Source organism: Hemitrygon akajei, chromosome 8 (assembly GCF_048418815.1).
Source record: "Hemitrygon akajei chromosome 8, sHemAka1.3, whole genome shotgun sequence".
In the NCBI taxonomy this organism is placed as follows: domain Eukaryota; kingdom Metazoa; phylum Chordata; class Chondrichthyes; order Myliobatiformes; family Dasyatidae; genus Hemitrygon; species Hemitrygon akajei.
The window spans coordinates 95,387,732-95,403,280 of NC_133131.1; the positions used below are offsets into that span (position 1 = coordinate 95,387,732).

The following is a 15,549-nucleotide window of genomic DNA, read 5'->3' on the forward strand; positions in this document are numbered from 1 at the left end:
AAATCTTGAGCAGAGCACACAAAATGCTGGAGGAACTCAGTAAGTTAGGCAGAATCAATTGAGGGGAATAAACATTTGACATTTTGGGCTGCTGTAACATTGACTGACAGACATACTTCATTGATCCCGAGGGAAATTGGGTTTCGTTGCAGCCGCACCAACCAAGAATAGTGCAGTGTAGAATAGTGACTTTACACAACTGAAACATGACTCGCATACTCTGTGCCCTAGTGATGAAGGCAAGCATGCCATAACCTACTTGCATTAAGGTCACTGATGACACAACAGTGGCTGGCCTCATCAACAATGAGTCAGCATACAAAGAGGTAGAGCGGCTTGTGGACTGGTGCAAACACAACTTGAATCTCAGCATGTACAAGGCTGAAGAGACGATTGTAGACTTCAGAAAGGTGCAGGTTGACCACTCCCTACTGCACATCAATGGCTCCTCTGTGAAAAGAGGAACACCAAATTTCTTGCAAGTGCACATCACGGACATTGGAAGTGTCCTGACCAGCTGTATTACTGTCTTGTATGGGAATTGCAAGGCATCTGACTGCAAGGCCCTGCAAAAGATTGTAAGGATTGCTGAGAGCATCAGGGGTGTTTCTCTCTCAATCCAGGACATATACCAGAAGCACTATATTCACAGAGCCCTCAACATTGTGACGGATTCCTCCCACAATCTCTTTGACCTTCTACCATCAAGCAGAAGGTACCACAGCATAAGAACAAGGACTATTAGGTGGGTAACAGTTTCTTCTGACTTCTGAACACCCTGCTACCACTCAGTACACATTATTTATGACAGCACCAATAGTAGTGGTACTGCTGTATATTTACGTCAACTTGTACATGAACTGAATATTTTATTAAAAATCTGTCAATATTATTTTATGCAGTGTATGTGATATATGTACTTTGTTTTGCACCTTGGTCCCTGAGGAACACCGTTTAATTTAGTATGCAAACATGTATGGTTGAATGACAACAAACTTGAACTTGAACTACCAATTTTAGGGCGGTATGGACCCTGACTCAAAGATTCCTCTGAATTTCAATGCTATTATGGGTCCTACCAATAACTGTATACATTTGATCTTCAAATGTGCAACCCTTCACACATATTAAACTCTATCTGCCATTTCTTCACCTACATCTGTAAACGCTTATAAACCCTGCTGTATCATTTGACGACCTTCTTCACTCTTCACAACTCAACCAACCTTTGTACTTCTGTAAACTTACTAACCAATTCATTTACATTTTCATCCAAATCATTTATGTAGAATATTTTAGTACTGAACATGCCATTTGGCATGTGATGCTGTGCTGATCACATGATCCCAGGAAGAGGAATTCAGGTCCTCTTCTTGTGCGTCATCCATACCCATTCCCTTCATAAATAAATATCCCGTAACAAAAGGTCCCAGCAGTAATCCTTAGTGGAATAAATAAGGATGAACCAGTGATGAATGTGAACATTCAAAGGTTTTCAGTAACGTTCCACATAAGAGGTTAGTGTATAAATTAAAGCATTTGAAGTTTGGAATAATGGATTAATAGGTAGGAAATAGGAGTAAATGGAGCTTTCTTCCAAGTGGCAGGCAGTGATTAGTGAGATGAAGTAACTTATACATCAGTACCATTACTGGTGCTGTCATAAATCAGTACCATGGCTATTCCTAATATGCATCAGCTATGTGAACAAGGGAGCTGTGAGGAGAGTACAAAAAGGCTCTAATATGATATAGGCATGTTGGATATGCATGAATCATGAAGTTTAAAATGGATAAATATATTATCCACTTAAGCTCCAAAACAGAAAGGCCTATTATTTGTGTGGCGATTGATTGGGAAAAGGAAATCTCAACGAGACCTGGGTGTCCTTGCAAACTAGTCATTGAACGCAGGCCTTCAGCTGCAACAGCTTGGAATTTAATGGTATGTTTGTCTTTATTCCTGCAGCTGTACAGGACATTGATGAGATATTATCTAGAGTTATAGTCTTCTTATCTGAGAAAGCAAGTTGCTATCATGGGAATACAACAAAAGTTGACTGGACTGATTTCTGAGATGACAGGATTTAGGGTAAGATGTGATTGGGCTGATTAGGCTACATTCATTGGGCTTCACAGAAACATAAAATACTAAAAGGATGAGTCACCAAGAGAATGTTTCCCATGGTTATAGCGTCCAGATCCCGGGATCAGAACTGTGAGTTATTAGGTACGTCAATTGAAATAGCTATCAGAGGAAATTTATTGACACTGAAGAAAGTGAACCTGGGGCATTTTCAATCACTGAATGCAGTGGAAGTCAAGTCAGTACATAGAATCAGGAAGATAGTAGATATATTTCTTAGTGCTAAAAGGATCAAGTGGTATGAGGAAGATTACTGAAGCAGATGATTGGCGATGACCACGATGAATGGTGGAGCATGCCCAAAAAGATAAACAATCTAACTCCTGTTCCAACATATAGATCTACATATTTATGTTTTATTTTAAAATATTAAATATCTTATAAAACTTTGGACGGGCTGTGTTTGAGGAATTGTGTGCATTACAGGAAAGATATGGAGACTTTAGAGGCAGAGGGTGTAGAAGAGATTCATAAAGATGTTGCCTACATTAGAGAGTATTCTTTTAAGAGTTTTCAAAGAAAACATTCTTTGATTGTTTTCTTTGAAATGGCAAAGGCTAAGGTGTGACTGGACCGAACAGCACAAAATAATGAGAGGCAAAGGTGGGGTAAGCAAACTCTTTATCCCAGGATGGAAATGTCAAGCACTAGAGGGCAAAGCTTAAAGGTGAGTGGCTGAAATTTTAAAGAAAATTTATAAAGTGAATTGTCTTTTTTAAGAACAGAGAGTGGGAAGCATTGCTAGGGGAGTGGTGGAAGCAGATACAATGCCAGCATTTAAGAGGTGTTTAGACAGGCACATGAATGGGCAAGGAATGGAGAGATATAGACCGTGTACAGGTAGACAGGCAATTTCGACGTGCATTAAGATCAACATGGGCCAAAGGGCTTGTACTGCACTGTACTGTTCTATGTTCTGAATGATTTGAATTCATGCTTTAACTGAACAAAAAGAGACAGTTTAATTATTCTACACAATGTGCAGTCTTTGTATAATTTTATATTGATTACCTGACAAATTCGAGAGATTCCATACTCCCCGCTTTTCCAAAAGTAAGAAAAGTGTCCATAGCCTGTTTGGAACAGGTAAGCTGCCACTAGAACGCGAACATGCATGTACACAGGTAAAAACTAAAAATAAAAAGTTCAACAGATTATAATGTTCATGTCAATAGTATTGAAATCAAAATATTACACATTGGCACCAAGGCACATTAACAATTAATGCAAAAGTAAACAAAATTTCAATCAAGCCTCTACTCTGAGCATGTAGCTAATATGCATAAGAACTGACACTTACAGTACTTGCTCCTGATATATGATATATCAGAATTATTAGCTGCATCCAGCCCTTCCATTCATCTGTCTGTTCTCTGTTTAACATAGTGGTCTAATAAGAACAAGAATAAACCAATCCATGAATATACATGTGTTAATAATGATTAATTCACCCCACTTATTAACCAGCACATTAATCTCTCCAGTTCTAAAGCCCAATAATATTGTTTGTCAGTCAAGAGCTTATTAGTGATTCAACCACCTTTTGATCCCCACTCCACTCCAAATCATTTATTCCCTTATAAAATAGCTTTTCTGCCTGCAGGACTGAACAAGTGCAATCCTTCCTATAGTCAAATGCAGAATTTCTCTACTTCACATCTAGCTTGGATGCGAGTTCACTAATAAGAAGCCAATACTGCGTAACTATAACATCATGACTTTCCATCTTGAAGGGAAACATGACAGCCAACCACCAAAGAAAAATAACCTTGAACATTATTTTGGACCACTAGAGTAGTGAAAGTATACTTAAGAACGCAAAATGCCTTTGACTAATGTTCAACTTAAATTATGGATCCAACCAATTACTTTAGAAAATCTGTAGTAGGACAAGTATCCAGGATTTTAACCACACATTCCTGAATTTCTTTGCAAATTCACTTTATGTAGCTATGAATTGTCCAATTTGATTTGAAATAAGACACACGTCAGTTTTATTCTTAATCTGCAATAATACTGTACTAAGCAATAAATGTACTGTAACATGTAGTGCTGAAAAACATAGATTAAAAATACCTCTTTTGTATTATCATTGTAGAAAACTCCCAGCACAATAATATACACCAGTGGGATGAAGAATGTAGAGTGTGTGTAATACTTCTGTTCTTTCATAAATAAATCAGCTCTATCGCAGAGATAGAAATAGCCCATAATCAGGCCTAATTTAGAAAGGCAAAACAATAGTTTTTCAGGACTAGAAACTGAAGCTGTGGCAGGTTTCTTCTCTTCTCCACTCTCCACATCAGCATTAGGTTTACTTCTTCGCCAACTATGACAGAAGTAAGTTGCAATTATACAACCAATTATGCAAGTGCTAAAAAAGCAGCCAGTCAGTTTCTGAATGAGAGAAAGAGGCGGCTGAGGATGGCAGCAGGAACCATCGATGGGCTTCACAATCCTGTTGCAGTAGGAATTCATAAGAATCATAGCATTCTGTAAGAAGAAAAAATTAAGAATTGCTATTTTACCTAAGACATCTTTCAATGTGATAAAACAGACCAAAATAGAATTTGTAATTATTCATTTCATATTGCATAAACACAATGTCACTACATATAAAATTTTACCGTATTAATCAATGCATTAAACATTATTGCATCAATGTATTAAAAAGTATCAGGACAACAAGCAGTTCACATTTTTGATGAGTGTTTTACATTTCTAGTGGTTTATCAGTTGGTTTACTCATCAAAGCCATTCATATATAAATAATAAAAGCACATACAGGAAGATCCTTCAGTACTGTCTAAATGAGCCTGGAAATGAAAAAAAAATACAGTAGGCTGCTAAAATACACTCAGTGGCCAATTCCTGTGCCTAATGAAGTGAACACTGAGTGTATGTTCATGGCATTCTGCCGCTGAAGCCCATCCACTTCAAGGGTCAATGTGCTGAGCGTTCAGCTATGCTCTTTTGCACATCACTGTGGTAATGCTTGGTTATTTGAATTACTGTGCCATCCTGTTAGCTTGCCAGCTTGGCCGTTCTCCTCTGAGCCCCTCTCATCAAGAAGGCATTTTCACGCACTCAGCTTCCGCTCACTGGATGTTCTGTTTCTCACGCCATTCTCTGTAAATTCTAGAGACTGTAGTGTGTGAAAATCCCAGGAGAGCAGCATTTTTTCAAATGCACAAAACACCCTGTCTGGCGCCAATAATCACTCCAGTCAAAATCGCCTATATCACATTTCTTTCCCATTTTGATATTTGGTCTGAACAGCAACTGAACCTCTTTTATGCACTGAGTTGCTGCCACAGGATTGGCTGATTGGATATGTGCATTAATGAGCAGTGTACAAGTGTACCTCATGGAATTGGCTGCTGCGTGTGTATCATTCCCAGCCACTGGGGTCAGACTAACTTCTGCCTCTCCTTTCTTGAGTAGAGAGTGAAGTGACATTTGCAATTTTCCAGTCTTCTGGAACCATTCAGAATCTAGTGATTCTTGAAAGGTCATTATTAATGCCTCCACAATCTCTTCAGAAATCTGGGGTGTTCCATCTGGTCCAGGTGACTTATCCACCTGCAGACCTTTCAGTTTTCCAAGAACCTTCTCTCTAGTTATGGTAACTTCACACACTCCATGCCCCCTGACACTTGGAATTTCCACTATACTGCTAGTGTTTCTACACTGAAAATTGATGCAAAATACTTATTCAGTTCATTTGCTATTTTATTGTCCCCCATAACTATCTCTCCAACATCACTTTCCAGTGGTCCGATACCTACTCGCCTCTTCATTTATCTGAAGAAATTTCTTGTATCCTTTTTAATATTATTGGCTAGCTTACTTTTGTATTCCATCTTTACCTTCTTAATGACTTCTTTAGTTGCCTTCTGTATGTTTTTAAAAGCTTCCGAATCCTCTAACTCCTCCACTAATATTTGCTCTAATATAAGCACTCTCTTTGCCTTTTATATTGGCTTTGATATGGTTGGGTCGTCTTTCCTTTACAGTATTTCTTCCTCTTTGGGATGTACATATCCTGTGCCTTCCGAATTGCTTCCAGAAATTCCAGCCATTGTTACTAGATATAAATAAGGTACGGAGTATTGAGAAAATTTTCAAGGATGCGGACCTGAGTTCCAATGAAAGATTGAACAGGTTATGACTTTATTTCTTAGAATGTAGAAGATTGAGAGATTTGGTAGAGACATATAGGGGATTATAGATAGGGTAAATGCAAGCAGGCTTTTTCCACTGAGATTGGTGGGCTACAACCTGACCTCATGGCTTAAGGGGGAAAGGTGAAAAGTTTAAGGGGAATATGAGGGGAAACTTCTTCCCTGGGTCCTGACAGTGTGGAACAACCTGCCAGAACAAGCGGTGCATGCGAGCTTGATTTCAACATCTAAGAGAAGTTTGGGTAAGTCTGGCACAGACCAGCCAGACCAGGGAGTCTGCTTCTGTGCTGCATTTTCTAATGACTCTACTATTAGCAAGCTGTAGGAGAAAAAAAACTCAGTGGAAGCCCACACGGTCACAGATAAAAATACAAACCACACACTGACAGCAGCGGAGAAACAAACCAGATTGCCAGAGCAGTGAGAGGGCTGCACTACCTGCAGAACTAGCATGCCATTTGTAGAGCCTTGCACAGAGGCTGAAAACATCGAGTGAAATACCAAACAGAGCAATGGAAGAGACCCCCGTCCTGTGCATTCTAAACTGATCAGTAACAGGTGTAATAGCAAGTAGATTTGCTCATCAATTCAACAGACATCCTCTTCCCCTGGGCTGTGAGACTGATAAACACCCTGCCGCAACCAAGATCTCGTTTCTAGGACTGTACTGTTTGCTGTTTAACTGTGGTTTTAAATTATGCTTTATTAGCTTATTTGTGGAAATAATTTGTCAAATATGCTTTGTAGGTGCAATGTGACCTAGATGAATGTTGCTTCTTTCAGTTAGAAACATAGAAAACCTACAGCGCAATACAGGCCCTTCGGCCCACAAAGCTGTGCCGAACATGTCCCTACCTGAGAAATTACCTAGGGTTACCCATAGCCCTTTATTTTTCTAAGCTTCGTGAACCTATCCAGGAGTCTCTTAAAAGACCCTATTGTATCCGCCTCCACCACCAGCAGCCCATTCCACGCACTCACCACTCTGCGTAAAAAACTTACCCCTGACATCTCCTCTGTACCTACTTCCAAGCACCTTAAAACTGTGCCCTCTCGTGCTAGCCATTTCAGCCCTAGGAAAAAGCCTCTGACTATCCACATGATCAATGCCTCTCATCATCTTATACACCTCTATCAGATCACCTCTCATCCTATATACAGTTGTACTGTATATATGCACAGTCTGAGGACAATTTACTTGGCTTTTACTACCCTTGCATTTCAACACAGAATGAAAACAGTGTCCTATGATCTTGCTTGTTTGAAAATTTAAAAATCTGCTGCTACATCAGAAATCTAAACTGTTGAAGCTGTTTGGCTTTTTGTGGCTGTAACCCAATTTGCCAAGTAACGTTAATTAAACTCCAGGGCAAGTGGGCAATGCTTTCTCTATACTCGTACAAACAAAACGCACACTTCTTCTATTAATTATGTTAACATACTCATTTTTTAAAATACTGTATTAGATTACCATTCTACTTGGATGAATCTTAACTAGAATAATATGAAATATACTGTATACAGTGTATTTTCACATAACTACAAAAATAAAACAAATATTTATACAGTTATTTTCACAGGATACCTACTATGTCCCTCGTAGTTTCAGGTAAATGCAAACCATCCAAAGAGCCTGCTATGGTTTCTTCTGCAACTAATTTGGAAGCCTGGAGAATCTTGACTTTGGCTGCTGTATTTCTGGTGCTGCTGTTCAAAATGCTCAAAGCTGCATTGTTGTACAAGCTAATCCTCTGATTAGTAATCATTTTTCTATTCTCACTCAGCAAATCTTCATATACTGGCTCTAAGAAAGATAATGAAAAACACAAGTTAGAGTAACAAAATATACATTTATAAAAAAGAAATGATAAAGACGGACATACCTTGTAAAATCCAATAAACATCATTAGTTTCTGCGAGCTTCTCCAGAAATGGTGTTATTGAAGTAAGGTTGACTTTGTACTGTGTGAGAGCTTCCATGCTCCCATTTTGAATTTTAATTGACCACTGTAAGCAAACAAACATTTGTTTGCAATGTAATGCTAACAAGAAAACCTGAAAATACTCTCTAATTCAATTTAGTGAAAAATTACCGTAGCAGCTCCCACCACAACAATATGTGGCTTCGGTTGGGTACCCTGCAAGGAAAAACAAGAATTATATACTTTTTACTGGCATACAAAGTCACATAACCAGACATTAAAAAAGACAAAGTTCTTCTGATATAACAACTCCAGAAGAAACACAATTACAACAACAGAAATACAATTAAGATCTACTTCAGAAGTTCACTCCAGAACTCAAGAAAAAATGCACAAGTACTTTAAATATTTATTTAATTAAATGTGCTCAAACTGAAAAGCCTACAAAAAATAGTGGATACGGTTCAGTCCAACGTGGGTAAAGCCCTCCCCAACACTGAGCACATCTACCTAGAGCATTGTCGCAGGATAGCAGTATCCATCATTGAAGACCCTCACAATCCCGTCCATGCTCACATCTCACTGATGCCATCAGGAAGGAGCTGCAGGAGCCTCAGGACTTACTCCACCAGGTTCAGGAACAGTTTTTACGCCTCAACCATCATACTACTGAACCAGTGGGGACAACCTCACTCAGCTACTCACTGAATTGTTCCCACAACTTGTGGACTCACTTTCAAGGATTCTTCTACTCATGTTATCAATAGTAATTGCTTTTTTTTATTATTGTTATTTCTTTTGTAGCTATGATAGCACAGAGGTTAGCACAATGCTAGTTTATCTCGGGGCATTCCAGAGTTCAGAGTTCAATTCTGGTGTCATTCTGGAGGGAGCCTCTATACATCCTCCCATGGATTACATGGGCTTTCTCTGGGACCTCAAGTTTCCTCCCACGGTCCAAAGATTCCTGGTAGGTTAACCGGTCACTGTAAGTTGTCCCATGATAAGGGTAGGGCTAATCGGGTTTGTTGGGGGTTGCTCTGGCAGTGTGGCTCAAAAGAACTGGAAGGGACTATTCCACGCTGTGTCACTAAATAAACAAATGGATAAGTTTGCACAGTTTGGTGTCTTGTGCACATTGGTTGTTTGTTCGTCCTGTTGGATGTGGTCTTTCATTGATTCTATTACGTTTCTAAGATCTACTGTGCATGCCCACAAGGAAACACATCTCAGGATTGTAGTATTAGGTTACAATTATATACTTTGATAATAAATTTGCTTTGAACTATAATGCTAGAGCTTGCACTTTTAAGTCCTACTGCATCAATGTTTCAGAACTTAAACTTTAAATAATTCATTTAATACCAATACTTGAAAAAGCAAACAAACTAATATCTCAAGTTATCTTGATTTATAGCAGAGTTATTTTGATATTGATTACCTTTTATTTGATATTTCATCAAATCACAATAGTTCCTGCTGGTTCATGGTAAAAAAAAATTGCTGCAATATTGCAAAGCATCAATATACAGGAACGTATGACAGTGTATTCATTATGCATGTATTACTGCACTTCTGCTTTCCACAGTTACTCAGATATTATGGAGCTTACAGACATCAGTATTAGTTGCTATCTTATGAATAAAATCCATCCTGTACACAGCATGTAAAAAGATAAGGTTATTCAAACTAAAAACTTTCATGCATTTAATTGATGAGAAATTTATTAAAACATGCCTTTAATTCTAAAACAGCATAAATACTTTTACAATTCTATTAAATATTTAGCCTTAATCCAGTTTACATATTTTCACCAAAGACACTATCTAGAAACAATATTCAAAAGATAAACTCTTTAAAATCAAGATTTAATTTTTAGGTGGATTATAGGTGATTATTGACATTGATTTTTTAAAAATTGTATTCCTCTTGCATTTAAAGTGATATGTCATGACTCAATGATTTCCGACCCAGTAGCTTAACATCAACCAGAAAGAAGTGTTTTGAGAGATGGGTAATGGCCCACGTCAGTGCCAGCCTCCCATACTGTTTAGACACCTGCAATTTATATACAGGAACAACACAGAGGATGCCATTTCCCTTCCATTACAGTACCTTGTAGAACTATTCAGCCCCCACCCCTTTGTTCACATTAAGTGAATAATACAAACAGGCATTTTGATCAATTTATCTGAGGATTTTTATTTGTGGACCACGTGCTCCTTTTTCACAGTAGAGCCCAAAAACTACAGGGAAAATTGTAAACCATGAAACGGAAACGTCAGTGGTTCAAAAGTACTCAGCTAAACCACCTGTTGCAGCTAATACAGCCCGTAGCCTTTTTGGATAGGTCTCTGTTAGCTTTGTATAATGCAATGGAGCAAGATTTGCCCATTCCTCCATGCGAAATTGCTGAAGCTGTGCCAGGTTAGCTGGGGAGCAGTAGTGGAGAACAATTTTGAGGTTTTGCCAGAGAGGTCTGATTGGTCAGGATTCTGACTGACCACTCAAGGATATCAATTTTCTTCATTCGAAGCCACTCCATGGAGTTAACTGCTGTCATGCAATATTAGATTTAGTAAAATCCCTGGTTGTAATACTCATTTATGTAAACAAAGCGTTGGGGACTAAATACTTTTACAAAGCACTGTACATACCTCAAGAATATAAGTACTGTATTAAGATATTACTCATTGAGTAACAGCCTAGTGGTAATGGCGCAAGGGGCTACAGATAGCAAGGTCAAAGTAGGAGTGAAATTGTAAACAACAGGCAACTGGAAGCTTTGGGTTACTCTTGCAGACTGAACTACAAAACAACTGCCCAGTGTGCACTTGGTTTCTCCACTGTAACGACAACCAACAGTAAACGCAACACACCAGAGTGCAAGTACAAATGAATAGCTGTTACACAAGTCTGATGCCTCACAAATTCATACAGCTAACAGAGCTAATGTGGCGACCCACTTTCTGCACAGGCGAACCAGCTCACAAATAGCCAGCGCGCGGTTAAGACTTTGGAAATGCACCTCCGACGTCATTTCCGCCCGGAGAGGGCGGGCGCTAGGGATTTAAATACCAGCACCGCGAAGTTTGAATAAACTAGTCTCGAAACGACTTACCGACTGCGCGTCGTTATTTCAGCGCTGTGTGTAGCACATCGCTACATTGGTGACCCCGACGGTCCAAACGGGATTTGGACCAAAGATGACCGACTCTTCATCTGTTCATGCAGTTTCGCTCAAACTGCCGACTTTCTGGACGCTGCCACCACGCGTGTGGTTTAGTCAAGCAGAAGCCCAGTTCCAGATTCAGCAGATATCCTCTGATTCCACACGTTACTACCACGTGGTGAGCTCCCTTGACTAGCAGACAGCCGCCCAGGTTGCAGATTTCATACAGTCGCCCCCGGAAGAAGGCAAATATGAAGCATTCAAAGCGCTGCTCATTGGGACCTTTGGCCTCTTACGGCGTGAGCGGGGTGCCCGCCTGTTTCACCTGGATGGTTTGGGAGACAGACTGCCGTCAGCATTGATGAATGAGATGCTGTCCCTGGCTGACGGACACAAGCCCTGCCTCATCCTCACCGCAGAAATCCACACCAGGCTTACTTCCCTCACAGGAAAATAGCCACTCACAGGAGACCTTGCCCACGCCCAGGATTACGGCTGCACAGGTGGAAGGTCAACTGAGGAAGATCTGTACCAGCAAGGCGGCTGGACCGGATGGAGTTTCCCCACGATTACTGAGGGCCTGTGCGACTGAGCTGGGAGAACCACTACAGCGCATCTTCAACATGAGCCTGGAGCAGAGAAGAGTACCCAGACAGTGGAAAACATCCTGTATTGTCCCGGTACCGAAGAAACCACAACCAAAGGAGTTGAATGACTTCAGACCTGTTGCCTTGACGTCGCACGTGATGAAGACCAAGGAGCGGCTGATAATACAGAATCTGAGGCCACAAACCAGGCACGCCCAGGACCCTCTTCAGTTTGCGTATAAGGAGAAGGTGGGAGTGGAGGATGCTATCACGTATTTGCTGCATAAATCACTCTCTCACCTAGAGGGGGTCAGTTGTGCTGTGAGGATTACATTCCTTGACTTCTCTAGTGCCTTTAACACCATCCAGCCCAAGATCTTAAGGCACAAACTAACGGAGATGGGAGTAGACTCTCACATGGTGGATTGGATAGTGGACTACTTGACAGATAGACCTCAGTATGTGCGGTTGGGAGACTGTAGGTCTGACACGGTGGTCAGCAGCACAGGGGCGCCGCAGGGAACCGTACTCTCTCCGGTCCTGTTCACCCTGTACACATCAGACTTCCAATATAACTCAGAGTCCTGCCATGTGCAGAAGTTCGCTGATGACATGGCCATAGTGGGGTGTGTCAGGAATGGACAGGAGGAGGAGTATAGGAAACTGATACAGGACTTTGTGATATGGTGCAACTCAAACTACCTGCGTCTCAATATCACCAAGATATTATATCCCATGGGGATGAATAAAGTATCTATCTATCTATCTATCATGTTCGAGCAAGCGTTCCTGCAGCAACTGCCCGAGGACATACATCTGCTGCTGGCCGACGCAGATTTCAGCGACCCCCGGAAGGTGGCGGCCCGGGCAGACATGCTGTGGAAAGCCAAGAGGGAGAGTGTGGTGTCCGTCAGTCAGATTACCAGGCCATGCGCCCAACAGCAGACCAGACCAGGCCCGGCAAGGGAGCGCATACAACACAGAGGCAGGAGTGAGGAGGACAGTGAACAGTGGTGTTTCTACCAACAGCGGTGGGGCACAAAAGCCCGCCGTTGTTGACCACCCTGCAAGAGTCAGCTGCCGCTAATGACTATGGCGGCAGGCCACCAGGACAGCCTCTTGTACGTCTGGGACAAACAGTCGGGACGCCACTTCTTGGTACACACCGGAACGGAGATCAGCGTTTTGCCCCCGACAGGGTACGACACCCGCAACAGGAAGCCAGGACCCACCCTGAGGGCCGCAAACGGCAGCACGATACGGACCAACGGCACCCACACAGTGCAGCTGCAGTTTGGTGCCAGCCGGTTCACATGGGTCTTCACACTGGCCGCCGTGGCCCAACCACTCCTAGGGGCGGACTTATTACGAGCTCACAGCCTGCTGGTCGACTTGCAAGGGAAAAGACTGGTACATGCCGAGACTTTCCAGACGTTCTCCCTGGGTGAAGCCAAGTTGTTGGCCCCACACCTGGACTCCATCACGCTGTCAGACAATGAATTCACCAGAATCCTGGCAGACTTTCCATCGATTCTGGCACTGCAGTTCACGGCAGCCATGCCCAGACGCGGGGTACAGCACCACATTCCGACCCAGGGAACACCCTTCCACGCCCGCGCACGAAGGCTCCCCCCGGAAAAGTTCTGCCTGGTGAAGGAGGAGTTCAAGAGGATGGAGGAATTGGGGATCGTACGGAGGTCCGACAGCCCATGGACCTCCCCTCTGCACATGGTGCCCAAAGCAGCCAGGGGTTGGAGACCACGCGGCGACTACCGCAGGCTGAACGAGGCTACCACTCCAGACCGCTACCCCGTGCCGCACATACAGGACTTTGCAGCAAACCTGCACAGGGCAAGAATCTTTTCTAAAGTAGACCTCGTTCGGGGATACCATCAAATCCCGGTGCACCCTGAAGACATCCCCAAAACAGCACTCATCACCCCGTTCAGCCTGTTCGAGTTCCTCCGAGTGCTGTTCGGCCTGAAGAATGCCGCACAGATGTTCCAGCAGCTAATGGATGCAGTGGGACGCGACCTGGACTTTGCGTTCATCTATTTGGACGACATCCTTATAGCCAGCAGTAGTCGTCAGGAGCATCTGTCCCACCTCCACCAGCTCTACTCCCACCTGAATGATATCGGCCTCACGATCAACCCAGCCAAATGTCAGTTTGGTCTCAATACCATCGACTTCCTGGGCCACAGGATTACCAAAGACGGGGCAACACCTCTGCCCGCCAAGGTAGACGCGATCCACCACTTTGCCTGGCCCAACACGGTCAAAGGCCTGCAGGAGTTCGTTGGTATGGTGAACTTCTACCACCGTTTCCTCCCCTCAGCAGCCCGTATCATGCGCCCTTTGTACACCCTGATGTTGGGTAAAGGCAAGGACATTACTTGGGACGAGGAGGCTGCGGCCGCTTTAGTTAAAGCCAAGGAAGCCTTGGCAGATGCTGTGATGCTGGTGCACCCCAGAACGGACGTTCCGACCGCACTCACGGTGGACGCATCCGACACAGCAGTCGGTGGGGTTCTGGAGCAGCTCATCGAGGGGCGCTGGCAACCCCTGGTGTTCTTCAGCAAGCACCTACGACCACCCGAACTCAAGTACAGTGCTTTTGACCGGGAGCTGTTGGCACTGTATCTGGCAATCCGGCATTTCAGGTACTTCTTAGAAGGCAGGCCGTTCACCGCGTTCACGGACCACAAACCGTTGACCTTCGCGTTTACGAAGGTGTCCGATCCCTGGTCGGCTTGCCAGCAGCGACATCTGTCCTACATCTCCGAGTACATGACGGACATCCAGTATGTCTCGGGGAAGGACAATGTCATGGCGGACGCACTCTCCAAACCAGCTGTCCAGGCCCTGTCCCTGGGGGTGGACTATGCAGCACTGGCAGAGGTGCATCAGGCAGACGACGAGATGCCCAGCTACAGGACCGCAGTCTCGGGTTTGCAACTGCAGGACTTTCTCGTAGACCCAGGTGATAGGACCCTCTTGTGCGTCGTGGCTACCGGCCAACCTTGCCCCATCGTTCTGGCAGCCTGGAGGCGGCGGGTTTTCGACTCCATACATGGTTTGGCGCACCCATCTATCAGGACAACCGTCCGGCTGGTCTCCAGCAAGTTCGCGTGGCACGGACTTCACAAGCAGGTCAGTGAATGGGCCAGAACGTGCGCACAGTGCCAAACAGCCAAGGTTCAGTGGCACACTAAAGCCCCGCCGCAGTAGTTCGAACCCACCCACCGGAGGTTCGACCACATTCATGTGGATATCGTGGGCCCCCTACCAGTGTCCCGAGGAGCGCAGTACCTCCTAACTATGGTAGACCGGTTCACGAGGTGGCCAGAGGCGGTCCCGCTCACCGACACATCTGCCGATTCCTGCGCCCGAGCACTGATCGCAACTTGGGTAGTACGCTTCGGGGTACCGGCCCACATTACCTCCGACAGAGGTGCCCAGTTCACCTCCAGCCTGTGGTCGGCTGTGGCCAGCTTGTTGGGAACGCAGCTGCACCACACAACTGCCTACCACCCACA

General features: G+C 43.5%; 1 protein-coding gene across 3 annotated transcripts in view; it reads right to left on the minus strand.

Annotated features, from left to right (window-relative positions):
* Positions 1 to 15,549, minus strand: part of casd1 (CAS1 domain containing 1) — a 100,925-nt gene that overhangs the window by 13,288 nt on the left and 72,088 nt on the right. For all 3 annotated transcript variants that reach the window (XM_073054206.1, XM_073054207.1, XM_073054209.1), the window contains 6 exons: positions 8,423 to 8,467; positions 8,213 to 8,336; positions 7,919 to 8,133; positions 4,222 to 4,638; positions 3,446 to 3,535; positions 3,157 to 3,276 (listed from right to left, as the gene is read on the minus strand). In XM_073054206.1, coding sequence (XP_072910307.1) covers positions 3,157 to 3,276; positions 3,446 to 3,535; positions 4,222 to 4,638; positions 7,919 to 8,133; positions 8,213 to 8,336; positions 8,423 to 8,467 — 1,011 coding nt within the window. The remainder of the gene's footprint in view (positions 1 to 3,156; positions 3,277 to 3,445; positions 3,536 to 4,221; positions 4,639 to 7,918; positions 8,134 to 8,212; positions 8,337 to 8,422; positions 8,468 to 15,549) is intronic.